This window comes from Nannobrachium achirus (genome assembly GCF_963921795.1).
Source record: "Nannobrachium achirus genome assembly, chromosome: 10".
Taxonomy (NCBI): domain Eukaryota; kingdom Metazoa; phylum Chordata; class Actinopteri; order Myctophiformes; family Myctophidae; genus Nannobrachium; species Nannobrachium achirus.
Window position 1 is genome coordinate 1,024,469 of NC_137819.1, and position 18,778 is coordinate 1,043,246.

Sequence of the window (18,778 nt, forward strand, 5' to 3'; positions counted from 1 at the left end):
AATCATGTTCACCAGATTTGATGGGGTCAAAAATGGGGTTTTTTTTTTTTTTTTTTTTTAAAGCCGAACTTGTTCGGGATCGGCACTCTACGATACGCTAATAAAGCCGAACTAGTTAGGGATTGGCACTCAAAGAGTTAATTGTACTATTTGAAAAAAGTATCTATCAAAATGTGTACAATCAATGTATTGTGTTTTGTATTCTGTTTTGGTGGTACATCAACAAACACACCACTGTCCAGGTCTGATGAGAAGTTTCTTGCAAAACAGAGTAGTGAATGGGGGAGGGAGCCATCCCTGGCCATACACAACTGCAAGAGAGGTAAGAGAGGTTCCCTTTCTTGATGTACCTTGCTCTTTACTGTACTCTGTTCTTGTTTTTATTTTATTTTTTCTCTGTAACTTTGTAAATAACCTTACACTGCTGCAACTGAATTTCCCCCTTGGGATAATAAAGGTCTCTCTCTCTCTCTCTCTCTCTCTCTCTCTGATTCAGAAGGATGCTGCGTGCTCAACATAATGGTGTCTCCGCTCATCAATGATGAATCTGGTGAAATCTGCAGCTATCTGGTTGACACTGTTTTCTTAGACAAATGCAATCATTCAACAGTGGCAAATGCGGCAGTCAATGCTCTAAATGACTTTGGAGTGAAACAAGAGGATGTGATTTCTGTCTGCCCTCAAATCCCTGTTTCCCAATTCCATCCACGGGACATGCCTGGCACATATAAATAAATCTTCCCAAGAGGGACAAAGAGAATATTGATGTTGATTATTTGATAACCACAATGTTTCACAGTGTTTTGGTATTGCAATTCATTTCATAAGTTCATTTCTACTTCATTATTACATAAAAAATTATGTTTGCTTCATAACTGGTAATTTTACGTAGTTTTTTAATGCCCGCGGAATATTAACTTTCAAGCCGCGGAATCAAGAATTGCTCTCCGCAGAATCAGGATTGTTCACCGCGGAATCAGAACTTTTTCTCCGCGGATTCCTGGGTGGACTATCTAGCCAAAATAGAGGACGGACTTCCGGTTCAGGGACTCCAATGTTAAAGTAGTCCGCTCAATAATGTGTCCGTGTAGAAACCGATCACGGAGCATTAGTTCCGGCCTATTTTAGTTGCGCTTCGATAAAAAAATGTTTTTTAATTAATTTTTATTACATTTACGGGCTCTACGGGCATGGCAGAGAAGGGGTACAAAGGGGTATTTTGATGGCAGAGTTTGTGTTAATAAAACAAATCTTAAAATTGTCCTAATTATTAAATCTCTAAAGTTTTAGAACACCCACTCTGTTCATTTCAGCTCCCAAAGCCTTTTCTTTATATGTGTTCTAGTGACCGGGGCTGTTTTTCCCGTCAAAATTACGTCATATGCATCATTCTGTACACGTGTCTCCCTACCGGCCAATCAAAGCCCAGATCATACACTGCCGAGCTCTTCAGGAAATACACTGCAGTGTTTACAATGGGCTAGGAGTCTAGCATGTATCTCCCCAACCGAGGCTCGTAGAGGGACACGAAAGACCTCTATGGATAGGTCTCGGCGAGGCGAGGCGGACGCGGTGGTCTGAAGGCCCGGTCCGCGGCGAAAAACTTCCGAAAAACGTCCGAAAAAAGCAGACGTGACCGCGGTTTGCTATAACGCTACTGACCACTAGTTGAGCAACTTACACAGTATAGCTTTAACTTAATAAAAATAGCATATCTACAAGTTCACAGCACGGCACTTTTGTAGATCTGCTTTTTTTAATTTTTGTATCTTGAACATTTGAATTTTGACGTGATTCTGTCTTCTAAGTCCTAAGGTTTAAAAAAAAAAAAAAAAAAAAAACACATGTTTCTATGTCAAGGACCCCTAGAATTATATGTATTTGGCCACTGAACCCCATCTCAAAATAATTTTGTATCAGGGACCCCCCAGAAGCAAATATTTCAGTTACAAATGTTCACCAGATATTCAAATATTTGCACACATTTTCACGAAATTTTCACGAAAATAGCAGATCTACCAGCGAGCTTGTAGATCTGCTATTTTTCAATAGTTAAAGCAATCAATAATTCTGGATTAAATCTCTCAATGGTTTGGCTCCCTCCTGTGTTTCTGCCATGCATACGTGCCTACCAGAACCCTTGGCTTAGATGTAAGCAATTTACCCCGAGTGAGAGGACATTATGCTCTGATAATGTCCTGTGTTAGGGTGTTATCGGACGAGGCAAAGCCGAGTCCGATAACACCCTAACACAGGACATTATCAGAGCATAATGTCCGACCCCGAGTGGTAAATAGCTTTTCTACCACTTTTTCCCTTATACATGAAAGAAAACACAGTTGTAACTTGCAAGGATCTTAAGTTACAATCATTATTGCCTATAAAACTTCCGCGAGACAGCAGATAGTTCCACCAACAACATCTTCTACTCACCAACAGATGGCGCCAACTCCATACTAATCCATGCGTCTAGCTTACAGCTAAGCTAACGTCAGTTAGAAGTACCGTTCCAGCCGTAAATAGAGGCTGTTCGCTTCCAGAAAGGCATAGGTTCAGAGAAAAGGGGCTTTAAAGTTGGCGGATTGCATTGGATCCAAATAAATCGGCGACTATAGCATGCACGTTAGTGAACATAGGACCGTTGCCACGGTCATTTGTTGGTTGGGGGAAAGGTGTTCCGACTACCTCCTGAAGTCCCCGGATGTACACTGAGGCTCATTGATCTCGGACAAGTCCTCACAAAACTTTGCGGCAGTAGTTCTCTCATAACCTCCGGAATTTAGCCAATCAGAATCCAGTATTTTAACACGTGACTCGAAAAAGTGGTAGAACATCTGACACAGGTCCCCTCACTGCACGCGGGTGGCATTATAAATCGGGTTATGGTGCTTTCAGTCACTATGGTCCCGCTCTGTGGAATTCTATAGCAGCTGATCTAAGGTCTGTTACAACAGTGTCTTCTTTTAAAAGCAAACTAAAGACGTACCTACCTAATATTCTCACAAGCTTGCATTTTCTTGTAAGCACATTGAGTCTGCGCTTGTCGTATGAAATGTGCTATATAAATATATGTGACTTGACTTCTTCACACGTTAAGCTGTATACATGACTTTAGCTGAAGTCATATTTTCAGGCAAATGTTATACTTTATTGTACAGTGGTGTCGTGTGGCAAAAATAGCTGATCCAGCCTACTCTTAGATCTGATGTTTTGTGTTTTGAATTTGTTTTGACATAATGACATGCCCAACATAGAATTGGGTAAGCCCAGGCTGAAAGTCTATATATAGTTTGCCACTGTATTGGGAAATGAGAGCCCACAATGTACTGATATAGCAAATTAAGATTATTTGTAACCCAAAATAGTGAAAATAGCAGATCTGCAAGCTCACAACGTGTCGCTTTGCGCCGCATTGTGAGCTTGTAGATTGCTACTTTCACTACTTATTATAATTTTTTATTTATGGAATTTCTTAGATGTGTTTGTTTGTTATATAAATGTATGAAATTACGAAATTCTTTTAATTTTTTGGAGGTGAAAATCCTTTTAAACATTTTTAAAATAAATATAAAAATATTTATTTTTATTTAGGAAAAGGATTTTTACTCATGTTTTGACCCATAAAAATTGGTCCGTGAGTGACCCACAATTGGGTCCCAACCCACTGTTTGGGAACTAGGGCATTAACGACTTGAGTTTTTTGCAAGTCGACTCGACTCAGTAAAAAGTCGACTTTATCGTTTGATGACGTCATCACATCACACACGACCCCCCAATTATTTTGGGGGGTCCCCAGATGATTAACTTAATGTGCAACATTGTTTTCTCACTCAACTGTAAACAAACCAACCAACATAAAGTTTAAGTATATAGAGCATACATGGGCAACTGGCGGCCCGGGGGCCACATGCGGCCCCCATCTTCACTTAATGCGGCCCGCAGGGTAATATTGGAGTACTGATATATTATTGATTTCAGCTGCTACAATTCCAAATATGGAAAAAATTTCCGTCTTTAATTACTTCAGTCTATATTAGTAGCTAAATGACTAGTATTACAATGTTATTGAATTTTTTTATGTCCAATGTATTTGTATTTAAGTTCATAAAGTTAACATAAGAAAATATAAATATATTTTATATATATTGTATATACTGTACTTACTGATTGTATAGACCTACTGTTTTCTTTTTCTTTCTTTTTTTCTTTACATGTCTACTGCATAGTACTGTGTTCTATTTGTCTGTCATTCAATGTTATATGAGATACTTAAATGGTTTCCTGTTGAAATAAGCTTAGTCTTTTCATGGATCTCCTTTTAGTAGACCTTGTACCAGTGAACTGTACCGTCATGAATCTGTACATTTTCCTATGCAAACTTCTAATAAAGCCTTCAATCAATCAATATTTGGAATTTTAAAACAGAAGAAAAAAAAAGTTACTTTTCGGGATTTCAATTCAAAAATAGCAGACGCGTTTTGAGCTTGTAGATCGGCTATTTTTGCTATGTGTATGCATTGTGGCCCTCTGGAGTGAGTGTGAAAATATAGTGGCCCTCTCCATCATCAAAGTTGCCCACCCCTGATATAGAGGGTAGCTTCACATTTCTAAAGTGCCAATTTAAGGACTTTTTAATACCTCTAAAATGACAAATTAAACATTGTCCAAATTGTCAAATATATAGAGGCAGAAGTTGTGAAAATAGCCAATCTACATGCTCACAACGCCTCAATAGCCAATCTACATGCTCACAACGCCTCGCGACGCGAGGCGTTGTGAGCATGTAGATCTGCTATTTTCACAATAGAACCATGTGATACCAAATGTAGCACTGTAATATTGGATCATTCCGTCCTTGACAATAAGCAATCCTACTGTTTGAATGCTGTACGCACACATGGAGCAAAAATAATGATAGAAAAAAATACAAAAGATATTTATTTTTTTCAACTTCTTTCGACTTTCGACTTTCTCTGGTGGGAGTCGACTTGTGTAATGAAGTCGACTATTGGGAACCAATGCTCTCCTGGTTATTCCTCTTATCCTTGGTGTGTGTGTGTGTGTGTGTGTGTGTGTGTGTGTGTGTGTGTGTGTGTGTGTGTGTGTGTGTGTGTGTGTGTGTGTGTGTGTGTGTGTGTGTGTGTGTGTGTGTGTGTGTGTGTGTGTGTGTGTGTGTGTGTGTGTGTGTGTGTGTGTGTGTGTGTGTGTGTGTGTGTGTGTGTGTGCGCCCGTGCAGGAAGTGACATCCCGGGCCAGGCGTCTCTGGTGTTTGACGTGGTGCTGCTGGACCTCCACAACCCCAGAGACAGCATCACGGTGACCAACCAGCAGGTCCCACAGCCCTGCACCAGGAAGACCGTGGAAGGAGACTTTGTGCGTTACCACTACAACGGATCACTGCTCGATGGAACCTTCTTCGACTCCAGGTGTGTGTGTGTGTGTGTGTGTGTGTGTGTGTGTGTATATGCAGGGTTGTTAGGGTTACTTTTAAAAAGGAATCCCCTACAGTTACAAGTTACTTGCAAAGAAAATGTAGTCAGTAACATAATCTGATTATCACAATTTAAAAAGTAACTACTAGTTACTTTCAGTTACTTTTGGATTACTGTTTAGCAAAACTCTCGAATTAAATAAAACAAGTTTTACCGTTGATAACTAGACAAGAATATTGAGCCAATGAAATTAGGAAAAGGACAACAGAATCTTACTTAAGCGAAGTGTCAGTACTTTACGCTGATTCGACTTGATTATTTTATTGTTTGGCGCTATAACTTATTTGTAAAATTGATGAGGGCAAGGGGAGAATGTAATCCAGCATGTAACCCCCATCATTCAGATCCGTTACTGTAATCCAGATTACACATTTTAAAATGTAACCTGAGACTTTACAAGTTACCTGTTTTTTGTAATCTGATTACGTAATCCCGTTACATGTAATCCGTTACTTAACAACCCATATGTTAAACCCATTTAGACCGGGTACACATTATTGTGTATTATTATTTTACGCTTTAACTATTGAAAAATAGCAGATCTACAAGCTCGCGAGCTTGTAGATCTGCTATTTTTGAAGAAATCTGGAACATTTGAATTTTGACCTGATTCAGTATCTTTTGAATCCTTCTAAGGTATTTTGAAAAACCTGTGTTTCTATGTCAGTGGTTCTCAAACCTTTTCATGTGAAGGACCCCCAAAATGATATGCATTTGGCCACGGACCCCCCATCTCAAAATATCTAGTTCCAGGGACCCCCCAGAAGCAAAATTTGAGTTACAAATGTTCGCTTTAAAAATACATAGCCTACCGATATATTCAAAGATTTGCACACATTTTCACAACTTTTTTAAAAATAGCAGATCTACAAGCTCGCAGCTGTGAGCTTGTATATCTGCTATTTTTCAATAGTTAAAGCATTCAATAATCCTAGGCCCTAAATGAATTGAATGAGTTCTTATAGGAGACATAAGTATATTTCGTTGTACAACGGTGTCACACAAAACTAGTGAAAGTAGCCGATGCACAACTTGTTGACACAACTGAACTGTTATCTAGTCCTTTTAGCGTTGAAAAGACATGTTTGTCATAATAACGCATTGTGTTTCCACACTATATTGAACTTCACTGATCGTTATCCACTGTATTATTGTGTGCCTGCCCTGCTGTTACTCGCTTTGTCCACAGGGTGGCAGCAGGTCACTCGCATAAACCAACAGGGAGTGAATGGAGATCGGGACCCTTTCTTTATTGTCTGATGATGATGCAATCTATTTATTTATTTATAGATACCCTGTGTGTGACCGTTTTTTCTTTGCTGCAGCTGCAGTTAGAGAACTGAAACTTTTCAAAATGCCCAGAGTCAAGCCTTCTCAACGTTACTGTGTGAGAGGCCAGTTTATTCCAAATGTAAAACCATGGAATTCCAGTTCCTGTTTATTATGGTGTCAGAGTCAGTGTTGGGCAGTTCTCTCTCATTACTAAGTAATATATTACTGTCTGTAATATATATTGTTACCTCCCCAGTAAAGAGATTACAATTGCCAAAAACAGTAATTATAATCGTTTTTAATCCAGGTAACTGATTTTAACTTAATTTTAACCTATTACTCTTCAAGACGTATGTTGCTTAACACTGTTCAGAGCTGACAACATTCTTTGTTGAGACCATTATCATTTACCTCAGTGGTTCTCAACCTGTGGGTCCCCAAATTATTTTGGGTCCCCAGATGATTAACTTAATGTGCAACATTGTTTTCTCACTCAACTGTAAACAAACCAACATAAAGTTTAAGTGTATAGAGGGTATCTGCACATTCCTAAAGTGACAATTTAAGGACTTTTTAATACCTCTAAAATGACAAATTAAACATTGGCCAAATTGTCAAGTATTAGAGGCAGAAATTGCGAAAATAGCCAATCTACATGCTCACAACGCCTCACAACACGAGTAATGCCTCAACTCTTAGTGCTCGTCAGGGTGCGGGGGGTCCCCAGTTCAAATATGATTATTTTGAGGGGTCCTTGAGGGGGTTCCACGTGGTCCTCAGCTTAATGGAGAGTTGGTAACCAAATGGACGCTTATAGATCTTTTTGGTTTAACCCATTCAGCTCGGGTACACATTATTGTGTATCATTATTTTATGCTTTAACTATTGAAAAATAGCAGATATACAAGCTCACAGCGCGGCACCGAGTGCCGTGCTGCGAGCTTGTAGATCTGCTATTTTTGAATCGTGAAAATTAGAATTTTGACCCGATTCTATAAGTGTCTTTTGAATCCTTCTAAGATTTTTTGAAAAACCTAAGTTTCTATGTCAGCAATCGGCCAGCCATCGTCAAAGAAAAGGTCCTTTTCACTTAAATGGAGCTCAGTTAGTCTGTTCTCGAGAGACTACTATGTCAGTGGTTCTCAAACCTTTTCATGTCAAGGACCCCCAAAATGATATGCATTTGGCCACGGACCCGCATCTCAAAATATCTAGTTCCAGGGACCACCCAGAAGCAAAAGGTGAGTTACAAACGTTCGCTTTGAAAATACATATATTCAAAGATTTGCACACATTTTCACGACTTTTTCAAAAATAGCAGATCTACAAGCTCGCAGCGCGCTGTGAGCTTGTATATCTGCTATTTTTCACTGGTTAAAGCATTCAATAATTCTAGGCCTAAATGGGTTAATTTTACGCTCTCAAGAGTTCAATTATTGTTAAACATCTGCATTACTCAATTTACCATAGGTCTACAAGGGGACTGCCCCATCGGTCGAACTCCCGTTGGGTCGAACAGCGTCGGCAGGTTAGATAATGACCCGCGAGCGTCCGCAGGTTAGATAACCGCGTCACGGTTACTGAGGTTAGGTTTAGGGTTAGGGTTAGGCATAGTTTTACTGAGGTTAGGATTAGGGTTTGGGTTAGAGTTTGGTGGTCGATCCAAAGGGTGTTCGACCTAATGACATGTTTTTTTTCTTTTTTTTTTTGATCAACGTTTGCCTGTTATCTCTCCTATCCCTCAATACAGCATGGAATTGTGGACAAAATATTACGAAATATTCCAAAATATTCCAAAGTTTTGGATAAATCTCATCAAATGATGGTTCCGTGCCTCAAATGCTGAATAAATAATGGACCTTTAATATGAATTGAAAACGATTGAACACCACTGCTGTAAACCTTTAGGGCCGATTCATACTCCACTTTTAGATCCGAATTTATTTTTCGGTTCGGTTTGGTTCGGGGAGTCACAACATCTCGGTGGCACTGAAAGGCAGAACAAATGACGGTGCTCAGTTCTCAGAATATGGCCACTAGGGTTCAAGTGGTGAATATAATAAAGGAGGGAAAAAAAGCTTCTATCGCAAAGATTTGGAGGACCCCCTGTGGTAACTCTGAGGACCCCCTAGGGGTCCCGGACCCCCTGTTGAAGACCCATGTTTTAGTGCCCTGAATGTTCTCTCTCGTCGTGTGCACCCCTCCCATCCCCCCCTCCCTCACATTCTGAGGTTTCTGGCAGGCTTCAGGGTCACCCAGCTGCCAGATAAGGCTTAGAGGGGGCTAGAGGGGGCTTTAGCCTCCCTGGTGAAGGCTAAGCACCCCCACACACCCAATTGTGATGAAAAATATTTAAGGAACAAATAAATTAAATATATATGAATATGTGAAAGACAATTGACTGACTTCTATGTAAACCATACTATAAAACCGTACTTTTTTACTCCAGCCCTATTTGATCACCTACAGTACTTATATTTGGAGCTGAAAACTGCCAATGATCTGGTCTGTTCAGTTATCAATACTCTAAGCCAGAGAATCGCGTTTGTCGTATTAGTAGTATTCATTATTGTTTGTTACCAAAATTCATTGGCCCCTGTTCTAAAAAAGCCAGCTCCCCCATAGCCCCCCCACCAGGGACGTGCTGGGCCCCTGATTCAGCCCGGGAAAAAGAGTTGGAGAGGCCTTCATTGCGTGCTATAGAGAGAGATCTCTCTCTATAGCGCTGCTGATACTCAAAGATTTGCCATTTCAGATCATGACAAGTGACAAGCCAGTGGGCCAATTACTGTACATGAGTTATATTTCGTCGTTGTCGGGTGGACCTTGTATGTCCAGAACCGTTTGTTTTGTATTTATCATTTTAAAAATGATTTAAACTAGTGAAAACAGCCGATCTACAAGCACACAACGCCTCGCACCGCGAGGCGTTGTGTGCTTGTAGATTTGCTGTTTTTACTACTTTTGTGCAACGGCCTTATATGATGAAGCAGGGCTTTGCTTTGCGAAAAAATGTATACATTTGAAACTTGGAGATACGAGGTTTCTGCCCGACAGTGACGATTTACTTTGTTGGCCGCCCAGCCCCCAAAATGGAACGAAGGCTGACATTTTATTTTTATTTTTTTCCTAATGGCCGGCCTGGTCCCGAACGGCCGGGAGTGAACCGGCCGTTCGGGAGATGTCCCGCTTTTCCCAATGGCCAGCACGTCCCTGCCCCCCACTGCCCCAGTCACAATTCTCTGGAGCCGCCGCTGACAGCCAGACAGCTGATATCAGGGCCCTATCACCATCTCACACTGAGGTTACATCACAGCTTCCCGTTGGGCCAGTAAACAAGTCGTTTTTTAAGAGCAGATGTAATTGCGATTAACGATTTAATTGTGTATTTGTCGTTGACAATTACGTTTCTGTTTGGCTTTTAGGCTTTGAAGTTGCACATGGCAATCATGACACATAACTTAAATATTCAAAGAAATTACAGACATATTTGACAACTTTGTACTTAAGAAAGAACATTGATAGTGGAAATAGCAGATATACAAGCTTTGATAGTGGATAGTGGAAGCTTTGATAGTGGAAATAGCAGATCTACAAGCTCAACGCGTCGCATCGTGACGCATTGAATCTGCTATTTCCACTACATTACTACAGTGTTTGAAACTATATTAACATTTCTCAACATGGAAACGATTTGACTATGCAAAATAATTGCGATTACCTCAAATAATTACAATTAGACGATTATGTAATAATTGTGACAGCCCTACTTGCTGGTACTATTATTGCGACCGTAGGTCGCAAGTTTAGTATATGAACGGCCACAGCTTGCCCCTATGTATCACTGTCGGTCTGTCACGCCTGACACTGTGGTTCTATGGGTTTGTCGCTCTGACATCATGCTCTGACGTCACTGTGATGTCACACTAACATAATCTGTAACCCCAGTTAAAATAGGATCATTTTGGGGGTCGCGGCCTGAACAGGTTGAGAACCACTGCTATGGACGAGACAACAGCGTATAACTGACATTTGCTAATAAGCATGTTTGTTCATTTCACAGCTACTCTCGTAACCGCACCTACGACACGTACGTGGGGCGGGGCTACGTGATCGCCGGCATGGACGAAGGTCTGATCGGGGTCTGCATGGGAGAGAGACGCACCATCACCATCCCCCCCCACCTGGGATACGGAGAGGAGGGCACAGGTGTGTGTGTGTGTGGCCAAGATTTATCTACCTTGCAGAGCAGTGTTGATTTTGTCGACTAAAACTATGACGAAAAATGTTTGTCGACTGCGTTTTTTTCACTGACGAAAACTAAATAAAAACTACGCTGTGGTGACTAAAACTAAGACTAAATATATTGACACTTTCGTCAACAAAATAAAAACTAGACTAAAACGTTAGGGAGGGACTAGTGGAGGAGAAAGTAATTTTATGTTTGGTTGCTCTCAGGTGTTGCTTGCTGAAAATAGCATATCTAAAAGCTCACAACGCGTCGCGCTGTGACACGTTGTGCGCTTGTAGATCGGCTATTTTCAGCATGCAACCAAGAGTCAAGTCAGTCATTACGATGCCATCAAGGCCTGCCAAAATACATTTCAGTTGACTAAATCAACTGTAGATTTAGTCGCCTAAAATCTTATATTTAGTCGACTAAAATTAGACTAAAACTAAAACTTTTCAGGTGACTAAATTATGACTAAAACTAAATGCCATTTTATTCAAAAGACTATGACTAAAACTAAATCAAAATTTGCTGTCAAAAACAACACTGAGCCCTCATGTGTTTCTTTTGTTGTTACTTTTTAGCCTAGTTTTTCTTCACAATGTTAAGAATGTAATTTAGATAGCATGTTATTTAAACACTGTAGCACACACACACACACACTAACCCAGGGGTCTTCAACGTTTTCAGGCCAAGGACCCCTTAGTTGAGAGAGAGATGAAGCAGGGACCCCCACAACCTGTTCATAGATTCCACATAGTTTCATTGTTTGACAGCAACAATCATCAGTGTATTTTGGATTCATGTCGATTTGTGTTTTCAGATATTTAACCACTCGAACTGTCAATACTTAATAAACTTGACCTTTCACTCTGTACTTAGTCTGCTCTTTTTTCCCCTCTACACCAAAGCTCTTTGCCGAAGATAGCCGATCTGCAAGCTCACAACGCCTCGTGCTGCGAGGCGTTGTAAGCTTGTAGATCTGCTATTTTTGGCTAAAGTTCTCCGAATATTGACACTAGGGTTCAAGTGGTTCCGGACCCCTTGTTGAAGACAGATCTACAAGCTTGCAGTGCGGCACTCTGTGCCGCGCTGTGAGCTTGTATATCTGCAATTTTTCAATAGCTAAAGTATAAAATAATTAAGGCCCCTCCACCTTGGGCCCTGGTAACTCAGTCCCACTGTGTGCTGTGGATGAAAAAGCTATTTACAGGGGTGACCTGAGACAAAAAAGGTTTAGGAACCACTGGCTCTAGTCTATTGAAAAAAACATTACTTTATGTTCTTTTTTTTTTTTTTTTTCGCTAGGCACGAAGATCCCGGGTTCGGCCGTGCTGGTGTTTGACGTTCACATCATCGACTTCCACAACCCTTCGGACAGCGCGGTGACCGTCACCACGCACAAACCCGAGCCCTGCGACAAACTGACCAAGAAAGGAGACTTCATCAAGTACCACTACAACGCAACACTGATGGACGGCTCGCCCATCGACTCCACGTGAGTGTGAAGCCCTATGAATTCAGCAGCTTGTCCACAGCTCTGCGATAGATGCAGTTTGAATCTGACATCATCGTGTTTCGGGCACACACAGCTGCACGCACACCAGTGGCGTCAGTTCAGCAAAAGCTAGGGTATGGCAAAGATGGGAGTCCTCATGGAAAAGAAGCATTACATTTTGTATAACACAGTTCTATTGTGAAAATAGCCGATCTACATGCTCACAACGCCTCGCAGCGCGAGGCGAGAAATGAGTTTTGTCAGTTTTTTACACAGGTTTCTACAGTTTCTTGGGCTGGATATGGCAGCCTGGAATGGTTGTTCAAGTGCAGCTAAACTTGGCATGTTAGTAAATGTGCCACAATTAACAATAATGCATTGCACCTGTGCTGCTGACCTGCGGAACCTGGGAATATACCATTCTGTCCAGGAGAATACAAGTGTGGAGAATTATAATACCTTGTTAAAGTGATCATGTTGTAAAATGTTGCATTTGTAGTTATTTTACTGTAATTTAACAACATATTTACATATTTACAAGTAACTTTTATTCCCTCCTGGACCCCCTGCCATACCCAATTGACACCCCTGACGCACACGCAGCAGCAGACAGCGGCCACAATGTTGTTAAAGTGTTCCTCGTGTCGTCGTCAGGTTATCTTGGTCGGATGCGCTAGCATAGTCTAGGTAGGATAACTAGTTTGTGTCATGGAGGATGAAAGTTTGTTTCCAAAGCCACGTACAACCGCACCGCTGTGGTACGTGCGGTTTTAATCCCAACGATAAAGGAGAGTAATGTGGAGGAAGTGATCTGTACACTTTGCCATAAAAAAAGGTGCCAGTCAGAAGTGCTGCTAATACAACAAATCTACAGATCCACCACCCACAACAACAGCGGCCAGTCCAACAGCAGCTGGTCTAGCCTGTCAATGCGACGCGTTCTGAGCTTGTAGATCTGCTATTTTCAGAGCGCAACATCCGAGCGCAACTGGGTTGATCTCTTTTCCACTAGTCCCTCCATAACATGAGTCTTTCTTGATGTTCAAAAAGCAATTAAATTGCTCTTTTTCTTTCATTAAGGAGTACAGTATGTGGATTATCAAAGCTTATTACCCGGCTTGGTTGAATGCTTGATTCTGATTGGTCAAGTGCTGAAATCAGCGGTGAATTATGAGCGTATAATGACCGCTCCGCTCTATAATTCACCGCTGCCTAATCAAAGGCTCAGAGCAGCTGCTGTATTCAGGCTGCACTGCGTGGATTTCGTGCCGTATCCAACATGTCAGCCATGTAAACAAACACACAGCGACATTTACAACCAAACGTTGCTCTGAAGAATGTCTTTAAAAACATTTGAGGCGAGAAATAGACAACGCAGTAACAGAAATGGATTCTATTTGATCAGCACTATCCTTGTTTTCCAAGGCGACCGTGTTGCGCTCGGGGGGACGCACTTTCAGCCGTCTGTAAACAAGGAAACACTTTGTTTTGATTTTAGTTTTGAGTCAAATTATTAATTTTATGTATTAGCCGGGTAATAAGTGCTATAAGGTCTTGCTGCTTGGTCATTATGGCTTATATGGACACTTCAGGCTGATAATTCCCGTCGTGTCCATATAAGCCATAATGACCGCGCAGCAAGACCTTATCGCATACTCATACTATCATAGTGGTATACACATAATGAAGGGGGAAAAATAGACAATATATTCGTCAATCGCGATTATTTTGTATGACAATCGTCTCCAGAAATTCCTAATCGTGACAGCCCTACACTTGTCCAAAGGACATGTACATTTCCCATGCACAAAAGTCACTTGTCCGGATAAAAATTTGACATTTCAACATTTCATTTATTTTTCAGTTTTCTTATTTGACAAATAAATAAGAGCAAGACACCCACTTGGCTCCCTCCACTCCATAGTATGGTCAGTCCATAGTCTGCATACAGCACAAAGATGCTTGGAGTGTCACAGAAAAAGTGAAACATGTTTCATGTTTCATAGGTTCAGTTACAAATACAATCATAGTTAAAGGGATATTCCACTTTCAACAGGGAAACACCTTATGTGCTTTTCTCCACATACACACCCATTGTAACTTCAAACTCCATTTTAACCATGATAGATTCATTAAAAACACCCATTATTTTTTCTGGTGACCCATATTACCCTCCTAATACGTGAGCAGGCAGTGTTTTTTCGATACATTTCTTCATTATTTGGGAAAATTGAAAAAATGAAATACAAAACTTAATTATTAAAAACAAATGAAAAAAGTTCTCAAAAAAACACGGCCTGCTCACGTAGTATGAGTCACCAGAAATAATGGGTGTTTTTAATGAATCTATCATGGTTAAAATGAAGTTTGAAGTTACAATGGGTGTGTGTGTGGGGAGAGGCCCTGGACCTGGAGGGCCTGCCTGGTAACATGTACATCAAATATCTAATCTAAATATTGAATCAAGCAAATTAAAAACTGTTCAGGGTGTTCATAAAAGCCTGATTAGATGATAAAATTACCAAAAGTTTTTTTTTAAAGTGAAATATCCCTTTAGTCATATTAATCATAGTTGGTCTGCACTGAGAGAGACAGGGGCCTTGAACTGTCTCACTGCCTCATATAAAACATTTCCTCCCTTTTTGGGTATTTACATCCATGTCCATTGATTTTTTTTTCATGGTCTCTTCTTAAGGATACAGCAGACAGACACTTGACTCATTTTCACTGGAGTTTTTTTCTGTTTGTTTGTGGAATGTGTGTGGGAGAGCCTACTTTCACCACAGGTGAAACCACCGCCATGCTGGCACAGTTCCCGTATCGTTGTTGTCGGCTGGAAACCTTGTATCTCCAAGTTTCAAATTTGTACGTTCTTTCACAAAGTAAAGCCCTGCTTGATCGTACAAGGCCGTCGCGCAAAAGTAGTGAAAACAGCCGATCTACAAGCACACAACGCCTCGTGCGAGGCGTTGTGTGCTAGTAGATCAGCTGTTTTCACTAGTTTAAATCATTTTTGAAATGATAAATGCAAAACGAACGGTTTTGGACATACAAGGTTTTCACCCGACAACGACGATATGTTACACTGACCCAGAGTAACACCCACAGTCTCTCATTCACCAGCAGCCTGTAAAACTCACTGATACTGTTTGGGTCATTAAATATAAGGTTCTGGGCCCTGGGTACAAGGATTCACTTCAATTATTTTGTGCTTTAACTATTGAACAATAGCTGATCTACAAGCTCGCAGCGTGGCACCGAGTGCCACTCTGTGAGCTTGTAGATCTGCTATTTTTGAAAAATCTTGAACATTTCTTTGAATAAAAGTCTTTGAATATTTCAAATCCTTCTAAGTAAAAAAAACACAAAAAAACTATGTTTCTATGTCAGTGGTGCTCAAACTTTTTCATGTTAAGGACCCCTAAAATGATATTTATTTGGCCACGGACCCCCATCTCAAAATATTTAGTTCCAAGGAAGTCAGGGACCCCCCCAGAAGCAAAATTTGAGTTGCACATTTTCGCTTAAAAAATACATCTATTCAAAGATTTGCACATATTTTTACGACTTTTCAAAAATAGTAGATCTACAAGCTCGCAGCATGCGCTGTGAGCTTGTATATCGGCTATTTTTCAATAGCTAAATAATTGAGGCCCCTCCACCTTGGGCCCTAGTAAGTCTCAATCCCACTTTCCCCCCCCTTGTGACGCCCCTGCCCACAGTCTCTCGTTCACCAGCAGCCTATAAAATTCACTTATGGGTCATTTAAAGGAGTAGTTCCCAAAATGACATTCTTTTGAACGATTACTCACACCATGGAGACTTGAGTTCAATAGTATTTTTTTTGTATTCGTCACAAGACACATTCCTAAGACAAAAAAAATATTCTAGTAAATTTACCCCAAATGCATTTGGGTCCCCATCCGGAATCAATGGGGGTAAATTTATTGTAATCAAATTATTGTCTTAGGAATGCAACAAAAAACTACAGTAATTATTGAACTCAAGTCTCCATGGCGTGAGTAAACAATAACAGAAAAGTCATTTTGGGGGTGAACTACTCCTTTAATATTAGTAAGGTTCCCATGCCATGCAATGACCTGTGCCCCTATGCAGGCTTGGGGATCATAAACGTAGGACAGGACAGTCTCTCATTCACCACTGTCCTATAAAACCCATTGAAACATTCATGGCATGTTAAACATTAGCAGAATCATCCTTTGATGTTTGAGCCGCGGTGCGGCAGCGAGGTGTGGCATTCTATGACTGTTCATTTCCAGGTCAAGTGGAGGTGACACTCACTTCTAGTGCACAGCAATAACTGCACTTCCACATGACCTACTGTATGCTTTGTTTGTTTGTGTGTTCATGTGAAAGTCAACCTCAGGGTGCTCGTTAAACCCATTCAGAACGGGTACACATTGCACATTATTATTTTATGCTTTAACTATTGAAAAATAGCAGATATACAAGCTCACAGCGAGCTTGTAGATCTGCTATTTTTGAAAAATCGTGAAAATTTGAATTTTGACCCGATTCTATTGTGTCTTTGAATCCTTCTACGATTTTTTGAAAACCTATGTTTCTATGTCAGCAATCTGGCCAGCCATCGTCAAAGAAAAGGTCCTTTTCACTTAACTGGAGCTCAGTCAGTCTGTTCTTGAGAGACTACTATGTCAGTGCAGCGACAGCGAGATAAAATGAACCGGTTTAAAAATAGGTTTTAACCTGCATTAGATTATTTTTCTTTTGCCACTAAGGGGCGACTAAGAGTCGCATAACCGACATCGTTGACCTATCGAAACCCGTGACCAATCGAAACCTGTTTATGCAATCACCACAGACCGCAAGGCAAGTCACTTATTTCCGGCTCATCACCTATAACTGTGTAACTGTGTGAACTGACACTGGGCGTCTATTTTGACACCAGCCAATGAATTATTCAACAGGGCCAACGGGCCATTGTTGAAGTTGATTGACGCAGGCACCTGTCAATCATTCTCACTTCATGGATTATCCATTCGGACAGAAATGCGTCATCACGCATTACGTTTCTGTTTAGGGGCTGGACTTAAAGCTGTAATTGGTTTTCATTATAATACCCAAAACTCGAATTTTTACACTTTTTTTGGCATCCAGTGTTGGGGTATGGCCATATTATCACTACAGATATGCTCTAAACGTGTGAAAAACATGTTTTTAACCCATTTAGGCCTAGAATTATTGAATGCTTTAACCAGTGAAAAATAGCAGATCTACAAGCTCACAGCGCGGCACCGAGTGCCGCACTGCGAGCTTGTAGATCTGCATATCTTTTATGCTCTACGTTTAGAGCATATCTGTAGTGATAATATGGCCATACCCCAACACTGGATGCCAAAAACATTCGAGTTTTGGGTATTATAATGAAACCAATTACAGCCAAGTCCAGCCCCTAAACAGAAACGTGAAAATTTGTGCAAATCTTTGAATATATGTATTTTCAAAGCAAACGTTTGTAACTCAAATTTTGCTTCTGGGTGGTCCCTGGAACTAAATATTTTGAGATGCGGGTCCGTGGCCAAATACATATCATTTTGGGGGTCCTTCACATGAAAAGATATGAGAACCACTGACATAGCAGTCTCTCAAGAACAGACTAACTGAGCTCCAGTTAACGGCCGGGCTACACCAAGCCGTTTTGCGCGCGTCAGTGCGTATGCGTGTGTATGCGGGTCGTGCACGCTTTGGATAGATCCAATGTACAGTATATTAATTCAGCCGGCTACACCAGGTGTACGGATAGCGCGAACCACGGATACTAGTGATGCGCGGGTCAGGTTTTTTTCATAACCCGCACGACCCACAGCCCGCACGAAACGTAACCCGCCCGCGCCCGCCCCGCAGAACAATATACAAATCAACGAATCCGCCCGCCCCGCAACCCGCATTTAAAAAAAAGATGGTATATCATCTCCAGAATAGCTCATCTGTATACGGCTCTTCTAAGTACCCAACGTCGCTTTACAGAAAGGTTTACAGTAGCACAATATTGTCATGGGCTAAATAAACAAACGTGTTGTTCAAATTGGGGTTTAGCCTAAAAGACATTCATTCAAAGACGTTCATTCTCTCTGGGGCATCGTCGGGGAAGAATGGCGTTTCAGGTTTTATGTCAATCATATTTATACAGCGCAGACAGCAAAAGACGGACAATATTACATTCTGTTGGTTATTGATTCACCAGATTGGAGAGATGGGATCATGGGAGCGACTTGAGGTGGGCGCATGGTGATTTTCCGATGG

The 18,778-nt window shown here is 40.9% G+C and overlaps 1 protein-coding gene across 1 annotated transcript in view; it reads left to right on the forward strand.

Moving 5' to 3' along the window:
- The window catches only part of fkbp9 (FKBP prolyl isomerase 9), a 48,964-nt gene that overhangs the window by 16,625 nt on the left and 13,561 nt on the right, over window positions 1–18,778 (forward strand). The window contains exons 5-7 of the mRNA XM_080735683.1: window positions 5,237–5,426; window positions 10,828–10,973; window positions 12,304–12,493. Coding sequence (XP_080591809.1) covers window positions 5,237–5,426; window positions 10,828–10,973; window positions 12,304–12,493 — 526 coding nt within the window. The remainder of the gene's footprint in view (window positions 1–5,236; window positions 5,427–10,827; window positions 10,974–12,303; window positions 12,494–18,778) is intronic.